The 21,830-nt window shown below is 44.1% G+C and overlaps 1 protein-coding gene across 2 annotated transcripts in view; it reads right to left on the bottom strand.

Annotated features, from left to right (window-relative positions):
• LOXL2 (lysyl oxidase like 2) overlaps positions 1-21,830 on the bottom strand; it is a 91,799-nt gene that overhangs the window by 19,506 nt on the left and 50,463 nt on the right. For both annotated transcript variants that reach the window (XM_024213513.2, XM_024213514.2), the window contains 3 exons: positions 17,074-17,296; positions 10,733-10,916; positions 2,477-2,628 (listed from right to left, as the gene is read on the bottom strand). In XM_024213513.2, coding sequence (XP_024069281.1) covers positions 2,477-2,628; positions 10,733-10,916; positions 17,074-17,296 — 559 coding nt within the window. The remainder of the gene's footprint in view (positions 1-2,476; positions 2,629-10,732; positions 10,917-17,073; positions 17,297-21,830) is intronic.

Here is a 21,830-nt window from a genome sequence, read left to right as displayed (position 1 = left end):
GTGACCTGGCGCAAGTCAATTCAGTTCTACAGCTGTAAAGTGGGGATGATAATACGTCCTTCTCCAGCCCTTAGGGACATAGGCTTTACCTGTTTGGATCAGACCCATCTAGTCCAGTATCCTGTCTCTGACAGTGGCTGCTACCGACTGAAGCAGGTGCAAGACACTGGGCAGTAGACAGTTTTAGGGTAACAGGCTCCCCAGGGAAAGTTTTCTCTAAGGTCAGTTTAAGCCCTGAAACAGGAGGCTTTCTATCCCTTTCAAACTCATGTTAAGATTACTATTGTCTTGTGTTATTAGATTGGATAGTGAGTGCCTCTTGGCAGGGCCTGTCTCTCACTATGTGTTTGTACAGCACCTAGCACAACAGGGCCTAAGTTTGGGTTGGGGACTTTAGGCACGGCTATAATGGAAGTAATAAATAATGTCTCATCATGCTAAGCAGGGGCCTACACAAACTGCAGGACATGCTGGAATTATTAATATTTATTAAGCACTGAGCAGATAGGTCACAAAATAATAATAAATAAGACAGCTGAGAGGTTCATTTCACCTTTGGCTCATTTGACACAGACACAAAGTAGCAGAACGTTCCTCCTGAGCAGGTGCAACGCCAGAATGAGACACACAAGGCTTACTTTGAGACACAGCATGTCCGGGGCAGGATTTTCTTTAGAAGGCACAGTTGCCAAAACCAGTTATTTCCCCAGAATATTTTTCGGGACTGGAAAAACATAGCCCCAGGAAAACCATTTGGTTCCTCTTCCAAAAGCTATTTGATTGCAGCTCCAAAGTAACAAGTAGTTCCAGTATTTTGTCTTTCAGAAATGTGAAATACAAATATTATCTTGAGGCCAGCGATCACATGGCTTCAATCTTAACTGCATAATCTCTGACACACGGCAGCTCATTAAAGTCATAGAACGCTTTGTTTTCCCTTGAGACAACCATGCCATGTATTAGCATTTCTCGGCAAAACTTATTCTATATTTCCTCTCCTAGCCTCCAGTCTAGTTTTAGAAGAACATTGTTTTAGGACATATGCCTTGTACAAAGATAGCGGGACATAAAAGATGGATTATATCCTGTGCAGGCTGATTTGGAGCATTAAAGATCTATCCCGCCTCCACAAACTACTAGACTAAATGACAGTAGGTACCCCAGGTTAGAGTCTTTAAAAACTGCTTTCCCATCAACAGCTTAACTGAGGGTTATGTGTGTTGTGCTAGCAGAAGTCAAGGGTGATGGGGTTAATATTTAAGCAATAATGATTTTAGCTCTGCTTGACTTAAATCTATTGCAAAGCTGGATAGGCTACTTTGTACACTGTACTTCCTTTTGTTTCAGTGAATTATAATTCTATATATTGAGTCCAGAGGAGACCAACAAAAACCAGACAAGGTTTAGAAAACCTGACCTGTGAAGAAAGGTTAAAAGACCTGGGCATGTTTAGTCTTGAGAAAAGAAGACTGAAGGGGGGACCTGCTAACAGTCTTCCAATATGTTAAGGGCTGTTACAAAGAGGACGGCGATCAATTGTTGTCATGTCCACTGAAGGTAAGACAAGAAGCAATGGGCTTACTCTTCAGCAAGGGAGATTTAGGTCAGATATTAGGAAAAAATGTCTAACTCTAAGGACAGTTAAGCTCTGGAACAGGCTGCCCAGGGAGGTGGTGGAATCCCCTCACAGGAGGTTTCTAAGAACAGGTTGGACAAACACCTGTCAGGGATGCTCTAGGTTTACTTGGTCCTGCCTCAGCGCAAGGGGCTGGACTTGATGACCTCTCCAGGTCCCTTCCAGCTTGACATTTCTAGGATTCTATGATATACTAGAGGCACAAACAGACCTATTAAATCATCTGGGATAAAAGTTTCAGAAGCATTTAAATGACATCAGCTCCCAAATCCCATTGTCAAAAAGTGATCTAGGCACCTATTGCCTTTCACTGAGATGTAGGTGCCTAAGTGCCTAACGGCCAGATTTTCAAATGTATTTAGATACCTGAAGATGCAGATAAGTGCTTTTGAAAAATCTCACTGGGCACCTAGGTGCCTACTTCCAATTGAAATCAATAGGAGTTAGGCACCGAAATGCTTTTGAAAAATCCCACTAGGCACCTAGCTGCAATGTTAGGTGCCTAAATCCCTTTAAAATCTGGCCCTAAGTCACTATTGAAAATGGGACTTAGGCACTTTTGAAAGCATTACCCCATGTCCCTCTCATTGTTAACACAGGGATTATGCCCAACTGTGCATTTCATAGTTTTTTAGCTGGCCTAGTTTTATGTCTCAACTGATGGGGCTTCCACCACTTCCTTTGGGTGACTATTCCCACAAACACTTTGAGATCATAATAGGTACTCGGCTACGATAGTGAAGATGGCCATATAAGTGGGGGGGGGGGGAAGAGAGAGAGAGAGAGAGATATACTAAACACATTGTATTCTTGTTACATCCACATAATTTGACTTCTCACCTGATTCTGGAAACCCATGGCTGGAACATTGCACCTTACAGCAGCATCTTCTTCATGGTTACAAGTCAGTGACTCTGTGTTGAACTTGCAGTCCGTGATGGATTTTTCAAACCCGGTACAGTCTATTTCATTTAGGTGAATGGGACCCATTCCTTTAAGAGAAAGAAATACAGAATGGTCATTTTCCTGACAGCCCCCCACGGAGAGGGAAGCTGAAATCAGTAAAAGTTTATATTATTGCAAATGATCAACATGGAATCCAGCATTCAACACACCAGCCCGAAAGGACTTCAGTTGATTTCTGCTAAGGTCATCTTCCTGCTTGTTTTTACTGTTAAGAAATTATTTCCAGTAGTCTAAGATTTTCAAATGTGCCAGTAATAAAAGAAAAGCCAAGTTTCCATTGCTCTGTAATTTACAAACTTCAGCTGGAGAAATTTTAAAAATATGACCCAGTTTTTTGGTCCTGGTTTTATCGGACAGGAATCTGCAGTTGATCAAGCCCTGACATTTTAAGTGGGGACTGTGACAAAGTACTGTCCTTGACTCCGTGGGTCCTGCGTTTCCTGGCAGATTTTGCTAGCCTCAGAGGCTCACTGTGACCCTCCACATAGCCCTTCTCTCTCTAGAGGCAAGGGGTCACAGCTTACTGAGCCATTTTCATCATAAGCCAACAAGGGAGGTGAGGAGAAGCAGCCCTCCCTCGCACAGTCTCTGTTGTCTCCCAGTCTCAGTGATTAATCAGGGAGGGGAGAGGGAAGCCTGGGCCCACCCTCTACTCCGGGCTCCAGCCCAGGGACCCTAAAATTAGCAGCTATGGAAGCTGACTTTGGAAATAGGACGTGTACAATTCCCTGGACCACTTCCCCACAGCAGCCCCCACTCAATATCTCCTTCACCGTTACCTCAGGGCCTCCTTCCTTGCACCTGATATGGATTTGTACTGCTTCATTCCTCCAGCAGCACAGCTCCCTCCTATAGCTTCTGGCACCCACACCTCACTGACTAACTGGGAGACTTTTAACTAGTTCAAGCCAGCCCTTGATTGGCTTCAGGTGTCTCAATCAATCTAGCTGTCTCCACTGCCTTCTAGAAGGATCTTAATTGGCCCCAGGTGTCTTGATTAACCTGGAGCAACTGCCATTTGGTTACCATGGTACCAGGGATTTGTTTAGCCTGGGGCTAACATATCTGTTCCTCACTACTTTACTGTAGCCATCTGGCCTTGCCCCATCACAGGACATATATACATGTGCCAGGGCAAGAAAACAAAGTATGCAGATCCTTATAAAAACTCAGCCAAACAAGTAATCTCAAATACAGGTGTGCAGCCCAAGATTCCAAGAGCACCAACATTAACAAGGATTGTGAGACTGATCTTCAATTATCATCATTTGAACTATCTCTAGGCATTTCTATAGCAGGAGTCACCATATTGTCTAGGCCTGGGGATAGGCGTATGTTCAAATTTCTCCTCTACTTGACCTGCAGAGAATACTAAAATACCCACAGGTAATCAATAGTTGATCCAATGGCACTTGAAACAGTGTGGTTCCTAGCATGACAAATGACTGCACAGAGCTGCATCTTGCACCAAGTAATGCAACATCATTCTTCAGCAAGAGACAGCGGAAAAGCACGAACACACAATGCTCCCTAGTGGTTACTCTCATATCCAGGACCTGGGTTCAATAGCTGGTCAGGGATAGAGGTTTTCCCCTGCTCTTGGTGGATGGCATCAGATAATCCAGTAGGTCTTTTCCATCTCCTAGGACTTGGCCTACTGGATCAGACCTGAGATCTATGCAGTTCAGTAGCCTCTGTCTGATAGTGACCACCAACAGGTGTCAGAATCTTGTAGTAGCAGATGTGGGATAATCTGCCCCACATATTAGGTCTCATCTTAGGGTATGTCTACACTACAGGATTAATCCGAATTTAGATAATTCGAATTTGGGAAACAGGTTGTATAAATTCGATTGTGCGCGGCCACACTAAGCACCTTAATTCGGTTTTTAACCACATTAATTCGGTGGTGTGCGGCCACACTACCCCATTAACTTAAACACAGTAATTCGGTGGTGTGCGGCCACACTAACCTTAATTCGAATTAACAAAATCGATTTAGGCGCTACTCCGCTCGTCGAGGTGGAGTACAGAAATCGATTTTAAGTGCCCTTTAATTCGAATTAACTGGCTCTGTAGTGTGGACGGGTGAAGGGTTAATTCGGATTAACGCAGCTAAATCCGAATTAAAGTCCTAGTGTAGACCAGGCCCATGTCTCTGACAGATCTCTAATTCCTGTGATTGTCTATGAGAAGAGAGCGAAAAGACAAACACTTCTGAACTTTGCTATGGAGTCTTCCTCTCTCTCTCTCTCTCTCTCTCTCTCAACACAGCAGGAGCCAAACAACTGGCAGGTGGCACGTTCTTCAGATGAATCATTTCAGTATAGTCCACAGACAGCTATGCACATCTGACCCAGAGGTGTTCCAGCCACTCTTTGCTGAAGGAGTCCACCCACTGTTACTAACCACAAGTTACCTTCCCCCACCTCTTTAGTCAGCCCTTATCCTTTGAGGTGGATGTTAAGAGGCGCAGATGTCGGAAATGGCAAGCACTCCAAAGTCATCCCTGTCTTTTAATATACGTCTAGCACACAGCAATGGGCGCCAGGCTGCTCCATTTGTAACCATCACCTTGGAAAAACTGAAGATGTCCTGAGAGCACGTACTAGCAAGTGGGCAAACCTGGGGGAGAACGGCAATGCTTGTGTCACCACTATCGACCGCCACAGTTGATTTCTTATTCCCCGTTGCTGGTTTTATTACAGTAGGACCCAACTCAAATCAGGGCCCCATTAAGCTCCACATATAACCAGTAAGAAAAAGTCCCTGCCCTGAAGAATGTGGAATCTTTAAGGACCAGACAAAGGCAATATTATCATCCTCATCTTACAGCTGGAGAATTGAGAAAGAGCAATTAAAGGACTTGCCCAAGGTCACCCAGGGAGTCTGTGGCAGGAAGCTGGGAACTACAGATCTCCTGACTCACAGTCCAATGCCTTAACCACAAGGCCATCCTTGTTTGGGCCTCATTAAAGAATAAGCTTACCCATCTCCATAGCTATTCCTTTTAACCTGAGCCTCAAAGGAAAGGGCTGACTAAGGAATGCAGAGGCGGGTAACCAGTTTACCAGCAGCGGTAGGAACTCTTTCTTGGAAAGCTCCTACCCCCACCCTTCTACTAAATTTAAGTGCTAGCCAGAAAGTAGAGGCGGGAACACCTTTGGCTCAGATGTGCATAAATCGCTGTGGTTCAACGATCCATCTGGAGGACTTGCCACCTGTTCAGACTTCTGCTGAGTCACAGCAGAGACCAGTAAAGAGGGGGTCAGTAGCAGAATCCAGAAGCATGTTTCTATTCACTGCTCCTTTCTTCTCTCAGAGCAATCACAGGGACGAAAGATGGAAAGGGCCAATTAAATCACCTGACTTGATATCCAGATAGTTCTCTTTCCCGATACTCAGAACTCTGTATTTTGCTGTTTCAAGAGGGCATAGGATTAGATTTTTTAAAAAGGGAAAACAACGATGGAGGTAAAGGGGGAAATGTATTTGTGCCGGTTTTTACTACTTTATCACATTAAAATCCTTGTAATCTACATCTGCAGAAGGTGAAATTGACACAAGTGTTCTGCCCTCTGTGAAATAGCTCAAGAAGAAATTACAGTTTGATCTCATCAACAATTGCACCCATTCTGGAGTCTGAAGAGTTTCGGACTGGAGGGGCTTAATGCAAATATTTCACACAGCTCTCAGTAGGATCCCCCATTTGACTGAATTTTACCCACCATGCATTGCTCCCCACTCAAGCCAACTCCCATGTCCCCAAGGTTTCTGAAGCCTTTGACAACACTGTAGATTAGAAAACCCGGGGGGGGGGGGGGAGGGGGGGGGGAATTTTGTCCAACAGAAAAACCCTTTTTCAGTGCATGTTGCAATGCCTCCAGGTGGGACTCTGTAATTAACACATGTACTGAGCGGAACACACAGAAAACAGAGCTCTCCAGTAAGGTCCTAATTATAACGGAAATTGCAAGCCTTCCCTCCCCCTGCTTGTAATATTTTTATTGGAACGAGACGTTTCATATACGTCAGATGGTATAAGGACAACATTTATGTGTGCTGCACTTCCGAACCCTTCCCAAAGGGTGTAGTTAGTATGAGGTCCAGGGAAGGGAATGCACTTAATGTTATACCAGCTAGACTGCATGAAGCACTAGACCACCATACAGGCTAGATCATCCAAAAGGCATTTCTATCTTGAGCTCCTAAAATTCTATGACCCTACATTCCTAGCTTGCCTACAGCTCTCACTGAAGCCAATAGTCCGGCCCCAGCTTCTGCAGAAGCCAATGGAAGGCTTTACAAATTAAAAAAAGGAGACTAACAATGGAAGCCAAAGAGAATGTGTCTATCTGTTCTGGTTTCTCTCTCATATTAAAATCCTTCCTGTACTCTACATCTGGAGAGGGTGACACTGATGTAATAATTCTGCCCTCTGTCACAGATATCAGGGAACCTGGATGGTTTAGATCTTGCCCAAGATTGTCGGATGGATTGGGTCCTAAGTTTCTTTCCCCCTAGAAAATCTAAACACACACAGACACACACAGACACACACACACACACACACGAAAAACAATAATCGAAGAGAGAGAAAAGAGGCAGGGAAAAGGAGCAGGGACCTGGCTCTTTGATTCACCTCACCCCTGCAAATTTTGTCCTTCTCTGTTAAGTCTCTTTGCTGACTCTGCATGTCAAAGACCGACCCCCTTGGCACTGGAATGTTTCCATGTTGCAGGACAGTCTGTGCTGAAAGTTGCTGATAAAATGGAAAAACAGGGCTATATTTTTTCTGGGCAAAGGAGTGACTTCGTATAGCTGCATAGGAGGTGATCCTATAAATCTGACTCACGCAAGCGGCCTCATTAAGTTTGATGGAACTACTTGTGTGAGCAAGAGGTACATTATTGGACTCCTATATACCATTCTACTATACCATACTTTTCTGGGTACTATGGATGCATGTTTTCTCCTAGGCTTTTGGGGACAGGGAACGCTCAGAGTTAGCAGGGTTTGATGGACATGTAATTAAGGCACTGGCCTGGGACTCAGGAGATCTGGGTTCTATTCTCAGCTCTTCAACAGACACCCTAGGAGAGTCATTTAATCGGCCTCTCAGTTCCCATCAGTAAAATGGGGATAGCCACCCTTTGTTTGGCTTGTTTAGTGAGGTTGAGCATTCATCGAGTTTAAGGCCAGAAGGCACCACCAGATCATCTAGTCTGACCTCCCCTCTATCACAGGGCATCTCTACATGGCAATCAGAGGTGTGACGGCAGCATGTGTAGATGTACCTGAGCGAGCTTTGATCTCACTCGCTGGAATAACAATAGCAGTGAAGTAATTGCAGCCCGGGCCAGTCGCCCAAGTAAAGAGCCAGGATTCCAGATGGGTTTGTACGGCCCTTGCTGCTGTGGCTTCACTGCTGTTGTTACTCAAGGTAGCCAGATCTCAGCTAGATCGGGGACGATTCCCCATGCTGGAGTCACACCTCTGTGCGGCATATGGGATTAAGAGCTATCACCCGTTACACCATATAAAATGCAGTCAAATCAGTCTCTTATCCTACTGCAATAAGCAGAGATGACTTTCTGGAGAGGAGACTTATCAAGATTTATTGATCCTAGAGAGAAATTTTGGCCAAGATAAATTGAGCTTGGGGACTCATTGTGCTCAGTGTTTAAAATAAAAGGAAAGAATTTCACTGGGAATGAACAGCCACTGCTAAAAAAGTTTCCAGGTTCTGGGTGTGTAACATGAGAGAGCAGGACACTCTCCCCTACCACGTGGCAGTAACATTTTATGCATGAAGATAATGCTTCCTTATACCCACAGTCAAATACACATCGGCAGTACTCTGCGTCCTACCACCCGGCTCCTTGGCACTTTGTTCAGTAAGGGCACATTTAAAGCTTTTCACATTCCAGCTATTTCTCATACGTGTAATTAATTTTCCCTTTCCGTCACCAAACCAAAAGTCTGGAGGAGTTTCAATTATTCATTTGGTTTTACAGTGACACTTTTGTTTGGTGGTAGATTTCTTTAGATTTGACGCTAGCCATATGAGAGCAAGGACTAGGGCATATAAAGGCAGGCCTGGGAGATAGTTCTCTGGATTTTGAGGTAACTAAAGCCTGGGATCTCAATCATCCCCACATGCAGGAAATCCAAACCCAGATCTGCTTCCAGACTGTACAAATAGCCCCTATAGTTACAACCACAGTTGCCAACTTTCACGTGGTAAATAAGCACCCGGACTTCCACAATAAGCCAAAAATCAAGCTAATCCCATTTCAAAACAAGACCAAAACAAGCCAATCCCTAAGAACCCCCAACACTCTATGTGACTAGATTCCCCCCGGCGTGCCATCTGGGACTGTGGTGGGCCTGCTGTGCACCCCTGACTCTCCCCCCCCTTGCCCCCCCTCACCAGGAGCCAATCAAAAATAAGAAGCAACAAGCTACAACGTGCAACAAGCTACAAGCCAAAACTAGCCAAAAAGCAACTCACAAGCCAATTAAGCCAAAAACAAGCCCAATTTCTGCCTTTTTTTCCAAGGGTTTGGCATGTCTGGTTATAACAGGCTGAACCAAGACTCCAGATCTGAGTTTTACGGTGTTTGAAACTAGGATCCAGACATATATTTTGCAGCTGGAGCCAATCTCTAGTAGTGAATGGCACCAGAATATTTATCCTAGTGAGTTTCTAAGAGATATTTTTCATTCTTTAATTCTTAACAACTAGAGTAAGTAACGGCTGCAACAGCTGTCCAAGGGAACGGGTAAATCCACCCTCACTAGAAGTCGTTAAATGAAAACTGGGTCTCTTTTTAAATGATGTGCTCTATCTAGTTCAACCACAAGTTATTGGGCTCAATAGTCTCACTTAAATAGCAGGGAAGAATAATTTTTCTCCAGTGAAGGAAGTTACTGAGCCATATCCCCTGGCCTGCATGATGCAAGAGGTCAAATGAGTTGATCATAGTGGTTCCTTCTGGCCTTTAAATCTATGCAAATAGTCATGGCCATAGAGATCAATTTGGCTTATTTCTCACACAACCTGCTATAAAGGCAAGCCTTATCAAACTTCGATTGCTTCCCATGCCTATGTCTTTTTAAAGTTTGTAGGAAACAGATAAGGAAAGGAGATAGAGAAGGCAAGAAAAGAACGCATCCATGTTTGAACACAGTTGTAGCAACTGTTATTTCAAAACTTGTGTGGATAGGGCCTCAGAGAACAAACTTGTGCTGGTAAGTGTGGATTTGATGTTTGTGCAGATCTCTAAATATTTATGAATCAATGAAGCCAACAAAAGGTCTGTCTCCAATCATTTTGTTCCATACACTTGGGCAAACCAAAGGACACTCTGAATGATGCTGCCTGACATTTCTGAAACATGACTTTTAAGAGTCAAAATGTCACCTACAACTGAAATAAAACAGGGGAAAAAATGAAGTGAAAAAAGTTGCAATTCTGCTCCCCAATTCAACCAGCTTGACTGCTGAGCACTTGGAACAAGAGCTTTGTAATGGAATGGTTTTCCATCAAAAAGTCAGTTTTGTCAAAATCAAAACATTTTACAGGAATGTGTTGAGTCTGATTTTTCTCATTTAATTTCAATAAGAAAATTTCCTTTTGGCTATTATATTATATTAAAATCTTAACTATAATACATATTATATAACTGTAACAAACAATTTATATTGTATTAAATAATTTGATATATGTAGCTATGACAAATATGTATATTATATTCAAAGTTCAAAAAGTCAAAAGGAAATGTTTCTACCTTATCAAAATACAATTATTTGACCAAATCATTTTTTTTTAAGTGAATTTTCATTCTGTGGGAAATTTCAGCTTTTTGTTCTGGTTCAGAAGAAATTTTTTATTATTTCCTGCAGAATGAAAATCCCAGTTTCCGACCAGCTCTTCCTGCAACTCAGTGACTTCCAATGACTCCATACTAATGATTTCAATGGGAATTGTGGGCCTCAGGATCTGGCCCATAACACTACTGAAGTTCAAAAGACAGCTGAATTTCTCTTTCCTGTTCATCTAATTTCACATCCCTTGGGAGTTCTCTGAAGGCGGTCAGAGCTGATGGTCCATTACGTTCTCATTACCTTGTCCAAGCCTTGCGCCTGTTATAGCCTCCTGGGCGCTCCCGAAACCCAGCTCTCGGCAGACCACACTGGCCGAAATCAGGTTCCATCGGTCGTCGCAAACAGTTCCCCATTCCCCATTCTTCAGCACTTCCACTCTGCCTTCTCCAATCTTGGCCCCGCCTTTCAGTCTGACCAATGGCTGCTGTAATACAAAAACCCGGGTGCAACGTCACTCTTTATGAACGAAACTGGCAAAAGTAGCAATTATTTACAATTTAAACTTTTGGCCTTGGTATAGCCATGCTGCTTACCAACTTGCTAATAAACTTGACCGCCTGGGCCCAGATTTCCAGAAGCAACCGACATGAGAACCTTAATGGGACTTGATTTTCATACAATATACACAAAAGCTGAGGCACATGCAATCACTGGTCACTTCTGAAAATATGGAGCACTAGCCTAATGAGCCCCTAACAACAGAACTGCTGTAACAGGAGCAACAAGAATGATTAAAGGTCTAGAGAACATGACCTATGAAGGAAGGCTGAAAGAATTGGGTTTGTTTAGTTTGGAAATGAGAAGACTGAGAAGGGACATGGTAGCAATTTTCAGGTATCTAAAGGGGGTCATAAGGAGGAGGGAGAAAACTTGTTCATCTTAGCCTCTAAGGATAGAACAAGAAGCAATGGGCTTAAACTGCAGCAAGGGAGGTCTAGGTTGGACATTAGGAAAAAGTTACTAACTGTCAGGGTGGTTAAACACTGGAATAAATTGTTTAGGGAGGTTGTGGAATCTCCATCTCTGGAGATATTTAAGAGTAGGTTAGATACATGTCTATCAGGAATGGTCTAAACCGTATTTGGTCATGCCATGAGGGCAGGGGACTGGACTCGATGACCTCTCGAGGTCCCTTCCAGTCCTAGAATCTATGAAAAACAGGACTTCTCTCTGGATTCCCACTACAGTTCCTCAAAAAAAAAAAAAAAAAAAAAAAAGATACCATTCCAGATGGGCAGTCTATAGCAGGCAGCTGTCCAGGACTGCCAGGCAGAAGGAGACCCTGTGTGGTTACACTTACTCCAAGAGGGAGATGGTGGAGGCGGAGGGGGAAAGAAGTCTCCTTAAATGTATATTTTCATGCCTCAGGAAAGGACTGGTTCCAAGAAATGGCTAAGGTTCACGATGCACACGTGTGGTTCTCCTCTTCCATAGTCCTAGTTCATGCATAGGGATGGGGAATACAATAGGGTGGAAGATGTGCTAGAATCTTATTCTTTGCTGTTCTGGTGCATGGGTTTGGGAGCAAAGAGGGCGTAGGCACAAACCACCCTAGGCACAAACAATTGGGAGACAGGATCTGTTATAGCATACAGGAACCGGCCTGGTGGCTCACAAACCAACCCTCACACCACGTCCCCAAGAGGGTGGAGTCGGAGGCTTGGGCCCAGTGTCTATTCCCCCAGCCGGCTAGCATGCTGGTTAGCCACAGCAGTGTGTGCACGAGCACGTTGCAGTTGCCTAGAAGTAGGGTTGCCAATTTTGGTTTGGACGTATTCCCGGAAGTTTCATCACATGACATCATCTTTAACTGAAGATTCATCTTTGTCCTGGAGGCTCCAGGACAATCCTGGAGGCTTGGCTGCCTTCCCCAGAGGAACGGCAAAGAATGTCAGCCAGACAGTGAATGGGCAGCCAGGATTCCTGTGGCAGTGGGTGCACCGGGAGCGGCCCATCCTGTGCCAGCCAAGGCAGGATTTGGCCTGTGTGCTGCAGACACAAGGGGAGTCAGAGTGAAATGAAAAACACATTCCTCAACTATACTCAGAGACAATAAACTGGTGCTGCTTCACTGAAGTCAATGGAGCTTCAGCAATTTACACCAGAGGAGGATTTGGTCCGGTGATCCTATTTGGATAAGAACATGGGGCCCCAAATCCCAGCGTGAACATCAGCTTTCATAAGATCTGTAAAAAATGTGTTAAACAAACCAAATACCATTGCATCATCCAAGTACACTGTGTCCATGCTTTCCCATAAGTCTGAGGAAATTGTCCCTTCCAAAAAGCTACAGATTAAGTAACTATTAATAGTGGAATAAATGCAGCCTTTTCACAAGTTGCATGGTAACATGCTGTCCCAGAACACTGACCCCAGCTGATTATACCTTAAAACTATGCTGGGTCTTATCCTTCAATCCTTATGAGCCCTGATCCTGCCCGCACTGAGGCCGATGGGAGTTTTGCCCTAGGATCTCGACCGAAGAGAATCATTTATTCTTTTAATCACACAGAAGAATGCTGAAGGTGCCTTTTGAGATAGTTGTAATTATATGTTTACTTGCTGTATGTTATTCAGTCACTAGAGGTCTCTGCTGTTCCAGACAGGTGAAAATCAGGTGAGACAAAGCTGGAGCTCAAGCTAAGTAGAAGCCTGTTTGTCTGTAGATGTAATTGTTTCTTTAATAAATGCCGCCTGTTTAAAACAGACTATGATTAGCACAAGAATCTCATGTTCAGAAAAAGGTTATAAAACTCTACCAATAGCACTTCACAGGGATGTTGCGAGGCTTGATTGATTAGGTCTCCAAAGTGCTTTGAGATTCCCCAGTTGAAGAGCTGTATTTTAAAGTAAATGATAATATAAAAACCCACAGTAGCTCACCTGCCTCACACTTACAGAAGGAAAAAAATAGCACAATTCCCCAAGAATACATTTGCTTTGAGTCCCTGCAATCTCATGAAAACAGACCATCTGTTCCATACAGTAGCACAAGAGGCATTCCACCACTGTTTGGTGGGTGTCTCAGTAACCAGTTATGTTGCTGAGGTTTAAGGGCACAGAAATATTTAACTCAACAGAAGATAACACCCAATATAATTATAGCATGCAGTGCAAAAGACATGTCTGCAATCCTGAACTGAGGTTAAATAAAAGCCAGTAAAAGCTGCCCAAGACAGCACAACATCAGTCAAATACCTTTGGCTTTGAAACTGTAACTGCACGTCAGCATACAGACATCACACCATAGCCATGATTACACAGAACTTATATTACTGAAGAATTACCATATACAGTTAAATGCCAAGGAAAGAGAAGAATGGTCTTGTGGTTAAGACACTAGACTGGGAGTCAGGAGATCTAGGTATTATTCTTGGCTCTGCCACAGACTCCCTGTGTGACCTTGGGTAAGCCTGTGCCCCAGTTTCCCCATCTGCAAAATGAGAATTAATAATACTTCCCTATTCACAGGGGAGTTCTGAAAAGAACTGTTCATGTTTGAGGTGCACAGATACTGTGGTAATGGCACCCAGTCAGAACCATTTTCACAGTTCTGATGACACTTTTCACTGAAGTCTAAATGAAAACCAGGTTGTTTGTTTGTGACACTGAATACATTAAAGATTGTGAGGCGCTCACATACCACGGTAATGGCATAAAGTACCTTGGTTAGTTTTTTGACCTGCTGTAGAGCTGGTGGTAATATTTTATTTTTTTAAATTCCAGCAAACACTTTTCATCAAAATTTCAAATTTTGATTAAAAAAAGGGATGACACTCATGAAAACAACATCCCATTTTTCAATTCACCCTATGAGCTAGGGATGCAGGAGACAGAATGAGATTGGGAATGGGATATGGAGTCTTTTATGGCTGGGTTGCTGGTTCAAATCCAGACCAGGATAAATTTAAAATTTTATTTTTAAACTCAGCACTGGGAGGATTAAAGCCTTTTCCAACTCTGCCCATTACCTTCCAAGTAGAGAGATAAGCAGCTGGGGTTGCAGCTGGAGAATGCACTACTGCTTTGGAGAGCCGGCCATAATTAAGTGAACAGTACATGATTTGAGTGAGACTTGAGACCAAAGAACCTCCAGTGTTTAAAATTGGAGGTACATACAGTCCTCCAGGCCGGGCTCAGCTGAAGGACCTCCAGAGCCTACATGAATGCTTAAAGAATTAATTGGCGATTTGAACAGCTCAGAAGCGTAGTTATGGTTTACACAGCCTTTCATCTCTGAGGCCCAGATCCTGTAAACACTTGACCACTCACGTGAATAACTTCAGGCGTGTGAATTATCAATGGCCCAACCAAGATCAAGGCCCTGTTGTTGCAGGCCCTGAACAGACACACAGTAAGAGACATTCCCTTCTTTACAGGCCGTATGATCTAAGCAGACAAGATGGATGAAGGGTGGGAGGGAAACAGAAGCACAGAGAGGGGAAGTAACCTGCCAAAGGTTACAGTAAGTCAGTGGCAGAGATGGGAACTGAATCCACGTCTCCTGACACCCATTTTAGTGACCTATTGACTAGGCCACGCTGTTTTATGTAGAAAACCCAGACTTGGGTCACTAGCTTGAATCTATCACAGCTTAGTAGTGACCAAATGCCTTTCCCACCTCATGACTCTTTGGTGACCTTTGTGAAGCAAGTTTTGTCTTTGTCCTGGTGTCCACCTCACCAAACCCACCACTCTACTCACTGTCCTATTTGTCGGCAGCCTCAGCAGAGAAGCCAAAAAGAGTGATTGGAGTTCTATCCCCAGGGCCCACTCTCCTGGCGAGACAGGTTGGCAGGGCATCATGCTACCTGTGCTGAGCCTGTCCGGGGTGGGGATGGGTGTAAATCACAAAGCTTCATTCTCCATGGGTGAGGTCAATTTGACATTTCCCCAGCACTAAATCCCCTTAAAATCCAAACAAGCCCTCGTGCTAGGATCTTCTGTCACTCAACGGTATTTGTCAGTAGAAGATAATCCAATATCTTGGCTATTTTGTATGTACAATATCTATAGTGAGAGACTAACCAGCAGAGTCTAAGTAACTGCGAACCAGCAAGCCCAGGAGCAGCCAGGCAATTGTTCAACTGGCTTCAGCAGAACAACTCAAAACGAAGCTGTGATATATGTATTTTCTTCCTACTTGCTTATTGCCTTGCCAACTTCGGCGCTAAACGAATCCCTCAACATCTTGAGCCAAGCATCCCGAGTTAGAACGGCAGGGAGATTGGAGGATGGACGCTCAACGCAATCTATGTGCTGGGACGCTCATTGTCAAGAGAACTCTGCTGGTGGAGGGGAAGGGAATTAAGAACCGCAAGGCAGGTGGTTTTGTTTTTAAGACATTGGGAGTGGGACTCAGCGGGTTTGGGTTCCATTTCTACATCTGCCACTGACGCCATCGGGGAAATGGCTTAGACACGGCTGCACTGCAATTCCAGGGTTTGATTGCAGCTTGTGTAGGCATAATGACCTAGCAGTGCGGGTGAGTGATTCAAATAATTACCCAGGATTCTAGGTGGGCTTATACAGCCTGCGCTGCCATAGCTTCACTGTTCTGATCTAGCTAGATTAAAGCTAGCTTAGATATATCTACACAAGCTGCAATCACACACAGTTATTGCAATGTAGACATACCCTCAGTCTCACTGCGCCTCAGTTCCCAGTCTTCTCCCACCCTTTGACTGTCTTGTCTATGTTGATCCTGCAACTAGCTCCATGTGGAGCCAGGCGGAAATCAATAGAGGAGTACCTATGCAGAACAATTTACAGACTGGAGCTTTCAATTGTAAGCTACCCTAAAGCAGGGTTCTCTCTTATTATGTGTACGTACAGCACCTAGCACAATGCAGTCCTGATATGGGGAGGGGCCTCAAAACACTATTATAGTGCAAGTGACAACTAATAAATAATTATTAGTAGAAATGTTCAAAAACAGGAAATAAATTACATCTCCCCCAAAAAACTATTTTTTTTTCCTGGTCAGAATTGCATAGGAATTCAAAAACATTCTGACCAGTGCTATAGTTGGTTGAAAAACAAGGACAAAGTTGTCAAAACTCCTCCCTCTTCCCCCACCCCCTTTGTTGTTCTAATTTTTGGCTGAAATTTGAAACGGATTAAATTTTTCATGGAGATTTCAAAACTCAAACTAATTTCATCCAGCTCTAACACCACCACAAATTATCCTGAATGCATGCAGCGTAATTTACCGTCAGTCACACACAAGCATTTTTGTCCTAACACAGTACAGCCCTGATCCTGCAAAGATTTACTCATATGCTTAAACTTTACTCACTGTGAACAGCTCCACTAAGTGGATGGACCACTCAGTAGATAAAGCTATGCCCATGGGTGAGTCTTTACAGGATTGGAGCCTGTCTTGTGTTAGGATAAAACTGTTTCTAATGGTAAACTACACTGCATTCATTCAGAATAATTTGTCTTATTGGAGCTGGATGAAATTAGTTTGATGTTTGAAGTTTCCACATCTCCGATAGCTGACCGTATTTATGCAGTTTAAACACACACCCATAACATCAAAGCTCTTTCTAGTGGGATGGCTGGAGCTGTCTCCTTACCTCCTGCCTAAAGGCTTTTCGGAAGCCACTGTTGCTGCTGGGAGCAAAGGCACGCCCAGGGATGCAGCTCACCACAGCAGGCATCCCGTTTTCACAGGTGATATTCTTCTCGGCATCCACGCTGAGATGGTTGCCCAGTTTGCAGCTGGAGATGTGAGCTTCGTTGCCAGTGCAGTCCATGGAGTAAGCCCAATAATTGTGCTTCCTCTTGCTGGCAAACATCCTGAAAGAAAAAGGAAATCAGACAGCTAGTGAAATCATTCAAAACCACTCAAAGGAAATCATTCTCTGCACCACCAGCCTGTGGAACTCCCTGCCACAAGAAGTTGTTGAGACAAATACTGCAGCTGAACTTTAAAAGAACCCTGGATTAACTGAAAACTACTGCTAAATTTCTAGCAAATGGATTAGTACAGAAATTTTCCTATCTTTCCCATATCTCATCTGCTTCCTGAAGCTGGACAGGGAAGCTGAGAGCAGGGTGATACAGGCTTTATCTACACTTAGAAGTTGCACTGGTTTAACTACATTTAAAAAGAATTAATTTAATCAAGTTAAGATTGACTGGCCACAGATACATTTCCTTGTGTAATCACCCTTTGTTTAGTCTGTCACCAAGTACTGATCTCAGGTCTGAAGTTCAGACCTCTGCTACTTGAGTGAAAGGACTAAGTCCATGAGCAGGGAGCAGTAGCAGGAGACTATCCTCTCTCTGGATCAGCCACCCAAAGGGACACAGACACACTTGTGCAATTCTACTTGCACCACACGCTGCACAGGCATAAACTAACACTTTGCACAAAATGCAGGGATTTGGGCGGGGGGGCATATGCAAACTGGTGCAGAGCAAATAAAGCTGGTGCATTGTTGCAGGCCCCATGAAAATGTGGCCCTTGACATAGTTGTTATCCCAGTAAACTAGCTGGGGGGAAGATGGCAAAACTGGAGATAAAACAAGGGCTCTCCAACGCTTCTCAGAGCTGCAGTGTTAACAGCCTCGAGCCTAAGGAGAGCAACTCTCCTTATGACACGTTTACAGCAGAGGAGATTGGCAGGAGATTCCACATCTTGCTCCCAAACTGGATCGCTCAGTGGGAATGACTCCAGTGACTGCGGAGTGGAGGAGAGATAAGCCCATGGGAAAAAAACCAAAACCAAAAACTGTTCAACTTCCTCCCAACCGAAAACACAAGGCTGTCTTATGGCTGCATCTGAGCTAAAATGGTTGGAATGAATGGACATCTACCACCACCCGAGGGGAGATTCTGCAAATTAAGTTAATCAAAATCCAAAGGAGCCAACACACAACTGTAATCCAGAAGTGTCTTTACAAGAGCCCACATGTGCCACTATTCCGGAGTGAGTAGCAAAGGAGTGACAGTGATCCGAAAGGTAGCTAGGAGAGTGTAATTAAGGTGGACAAAGCGCTAAGAAATGAAGCTAAGATTTTGATTAATTGTAGCATTGATAAAGGAAAGCCAAAATGCGGGGAGGGCAGCTGAACAGTTCAGGGAGCTGGCAGAGAGAGAGTCTTTTCCCGCTAACTAGGTTGTTGGTGTCAATCCAGCCTAGATTGGAAGCGACTGAAAGTTGTTCCCATCTGATGACCATTCAGAGGGGCCACATGAAATAGGATCTCAGTCCGCTTCCCAGTGGGCAGCTGTCCAAAAGGACAGAATCCACCATTCAACAGTTGGTTCTAATGGCCCATCCTTGTCGTCAGTCTCAGCAGCGGTGTCTAGGCTGCAGTGGCTCCTGGATACGGAGCTGTAACCTTCCTAGAGCTGGATCCTTCCATCATCATGGAGCTGTGCAGAGGAAACTTGTCTGTCTTGTACATGAAGGCCTCCAAGGCTGTCAAACCAAAAATAAAATCTTCCCCCACCACTAAATTTACCCCCAAAACCGATAGACAGTTAATTTAAAAGTCAAACGGATAGAAACCCAGGACAAAAATCACTCAAGCTTTGTTTGGTTTTCAGAGGCGCGGTGATAGCAAAACTTTGAAATTTCATTGAAATTACAAAAATTAAACCACCTTTTGAACAGCTCTATTCCACCATCCATCCCCACCCCCAACTAAGTCTCCCTGGCACAAGTTTAAAAGGGAGTCACCAGCTAGAGCGCAAAAGTAACAAAGTCAACATCCCGTTTAGAAAGAAACACGCACAGCAGGCAAATAAGGAAACCCAGCTGATGGGTTTGGGCCAGCCATTTCTTAACAGGAACATCCAGTTCCGCTTTCGACTGAAGCCTGGGATTGAAAGGCAGCGAGAACTGGGTACCTAACTCCTTTAGGGGTCTGAAAATCCCAGCAGAAGTGACCCCAAAGTTAATAACTGATCACTTTGAAATACAAACAAGGGGCCAGATTCTGCTGTCAGTCATACCAGGGTAAAATTGAGAATAAAACTGACTTCAGTGAACATTGATATTACTCCGGATTTACATCAGTGTAATGGAGATCAGAATCTGGCCCTACATTGAGACATCTATACTCATGAGAGCTGGCTGTTCGGGATTCAGTTTTTTTGTTCATTAGAAAAATACAAGCATTATAAGCATTTACACTGGAAATCCTTGACCCGCCATACACACGCCAAGAGTTACATGAATTTTGCAAGCTGACAAGGAACATGGGTCTGCCTTATAATAGCAAATGAAGGGCTGTCTTTTTATAGCAAATAATGATCTCATCCCAAGGAATTTCTTGAGGTATTTACATCTGGCTGGCATTAATAGCCCTTGGTAAACTGGTTGTTAATACCCAGAAAATGCCCTGGGCCTGTTGTCAGCTTACCTCCCTTGACAGATTCTGGATTTTCAAAGGTTGTAGACTACAGTTTACTTTACAGTTCCCTAGGCTACCCAGTAGATTATTGAAGACTTTCTGGCACTGATGATACAGAAAGGAGCCTATCCAAACCTCACTGACACTGGCGTAAATCAGGAGTAACTCTACCAATGCCAAAGGGATATGAATAAAGACTCAGGTCCTGAGAGTTTAAGAGACAGAATCAACTGAGTGTTTTTTAATGGGTCGTTAAAAACTGATCTTCACCATCCATTGAACTGTCCCTCTATCAGCTTTAATGGAAACAACGCAAGAGCCCCATCATCAGTCTGAGGGAAGGTTCAAGATTCAGCTAAGAGCAGCCCTGCTTTGGTAGGAATGGTGTGAGAGGGGCCAGGGGCCACATAAACGGCTTTCATTAGAGAAGAGCATAAACCAGTGGCTACCGCCGGCCAAAGTCACTGGGGAAAATTCCTCCATGGTATAATGAACTGAAGCAATGATTTTGGCCACCTGCTGTAGGTAAGCATGGAGCATCATCGGGAATTTAGGGGGAGCTAATCCTGTCCTTCGATGGATTAACAGGGAAAAAAAATCAATCAAATACTCTCCCCTCTGATTCAGTGGGCCTGAGACACCGGTTTCTGGCTCTGCTGAAAGACAGCATCTCCACCCCGATTAACTTTCCCCCTGGGGCAGGCATCTGCACAAGTTAGCAAGCATGAATTCTCCAGCCTTGTGCAGCAGGGCAGAGGAGCTGCCAGATCTGTTGTCTTCTGCCTACTGGGGATCTTGCTTTCCCAGTAAAAACCTGCAGAGATTTGTTCTCCAGACAGGGCGCAATGCATTGCCCCATAAATTCAAACACAGATGTATGATCTTATGATTTTAAGGTTGAGGGCAGCTCTCAGCCATAGATGAGAAAGGAATGGTTTGATGTGAATACAGGTTAGAAAGCCAGGAACTCCTGAGTTCTATTCCCAGCTCTTATACTCTCTTGACCATCTTGGACTGAGCTCCTGCTCACTCCAGTGAGAGTTGCAGAGGTTCAGGATATCCGACCATAAACCTATCTTCCCTCAATTTGCCCATCTGTAAAATGGAACTCATACTGCTCCCCTTCCACCACGGGAACTGGGGTTTGGGAGATGAATTTATGAAAGCTCTTAAATAAATAGCTTTGAAGGAGCAACGGGAGCATGGAAAATGCACTGAGGTTTGTTTTGTTTCTTAACAGAAATTGTGCCATCAAATGGAGAAGCTAAATTATATTGAGGGATAAAACTTTGGCAGCAAGAGGATGATGAGCTAAGTTGTTTTCTTTCAAGCAGGATCCATCTGCAAATTATTTCACCTCCCACCATGGTGCAGAAGCAAAGCTGAATTTCTGCTAGCTCAGCCTGCCAAGCTGCAGTTAGCAGGAAAGGGGATGACTGTGGATATGGAAGGGGGTGTTCACAACCCCTAACCTGCAGCATTATAAAGCCGGTTTAGGAACCGGATCTGAAATCTGGTTACCCAGCTGTGGGATAACAGTGTGAAAGGTTCCACTCGCAGGAAAAGGCTATTTACAAATTATGCCGTGCGAAGCCTGAGAAAAACGTTACAGGGCTTGATTCTCACATGGGAAAGAAGCTCATTCCACGTGACCAGGGAGGGATGAAATCTTTCCTTCCTCAAACCACTATTCAATAGGACTAGACAGTGGGCGGAATAAGCTACAGAATGGAGGATGAGCCCTGGATTTGCAGGATATGACAGATGACCTGGATTCCTGAGAAGGACTTTAGAGTGACCGAAGCAGAGACTACCACTGAAGACACCAGCCCTGATTTAACACATGCCTATGGGGCAGGACCCTTGGAGTTTTACTTAGTCCTGGCAGGCCACTATTCAATACAGCTTTGCCCTAATAAGAAGTCTTAATGCATTAAATGCAGGGTTCCAGTAACTTTGGGCACAC

Source organism: Terrapene carolina, unplaced genomic scaffold, assembly GCF_002925995.2.
Source record: "Terrapene carolina triunguis isolate 2854851 unplaced genomic scaffold, T_m_triunguis-2.0 Scaffold53, whole genome shotgun sequence".
Taxonomy (NCBI): domain Eukaryota; kingdom Metazoa; phylum Chordata; order Testudines; family Emydidae; genus Terrapene; species Terrapene triunguis.
Note: the sequence above shows the minus strand (reverse complement) of the source record. Positions and strands in the feature narration are given on the sequence as shown.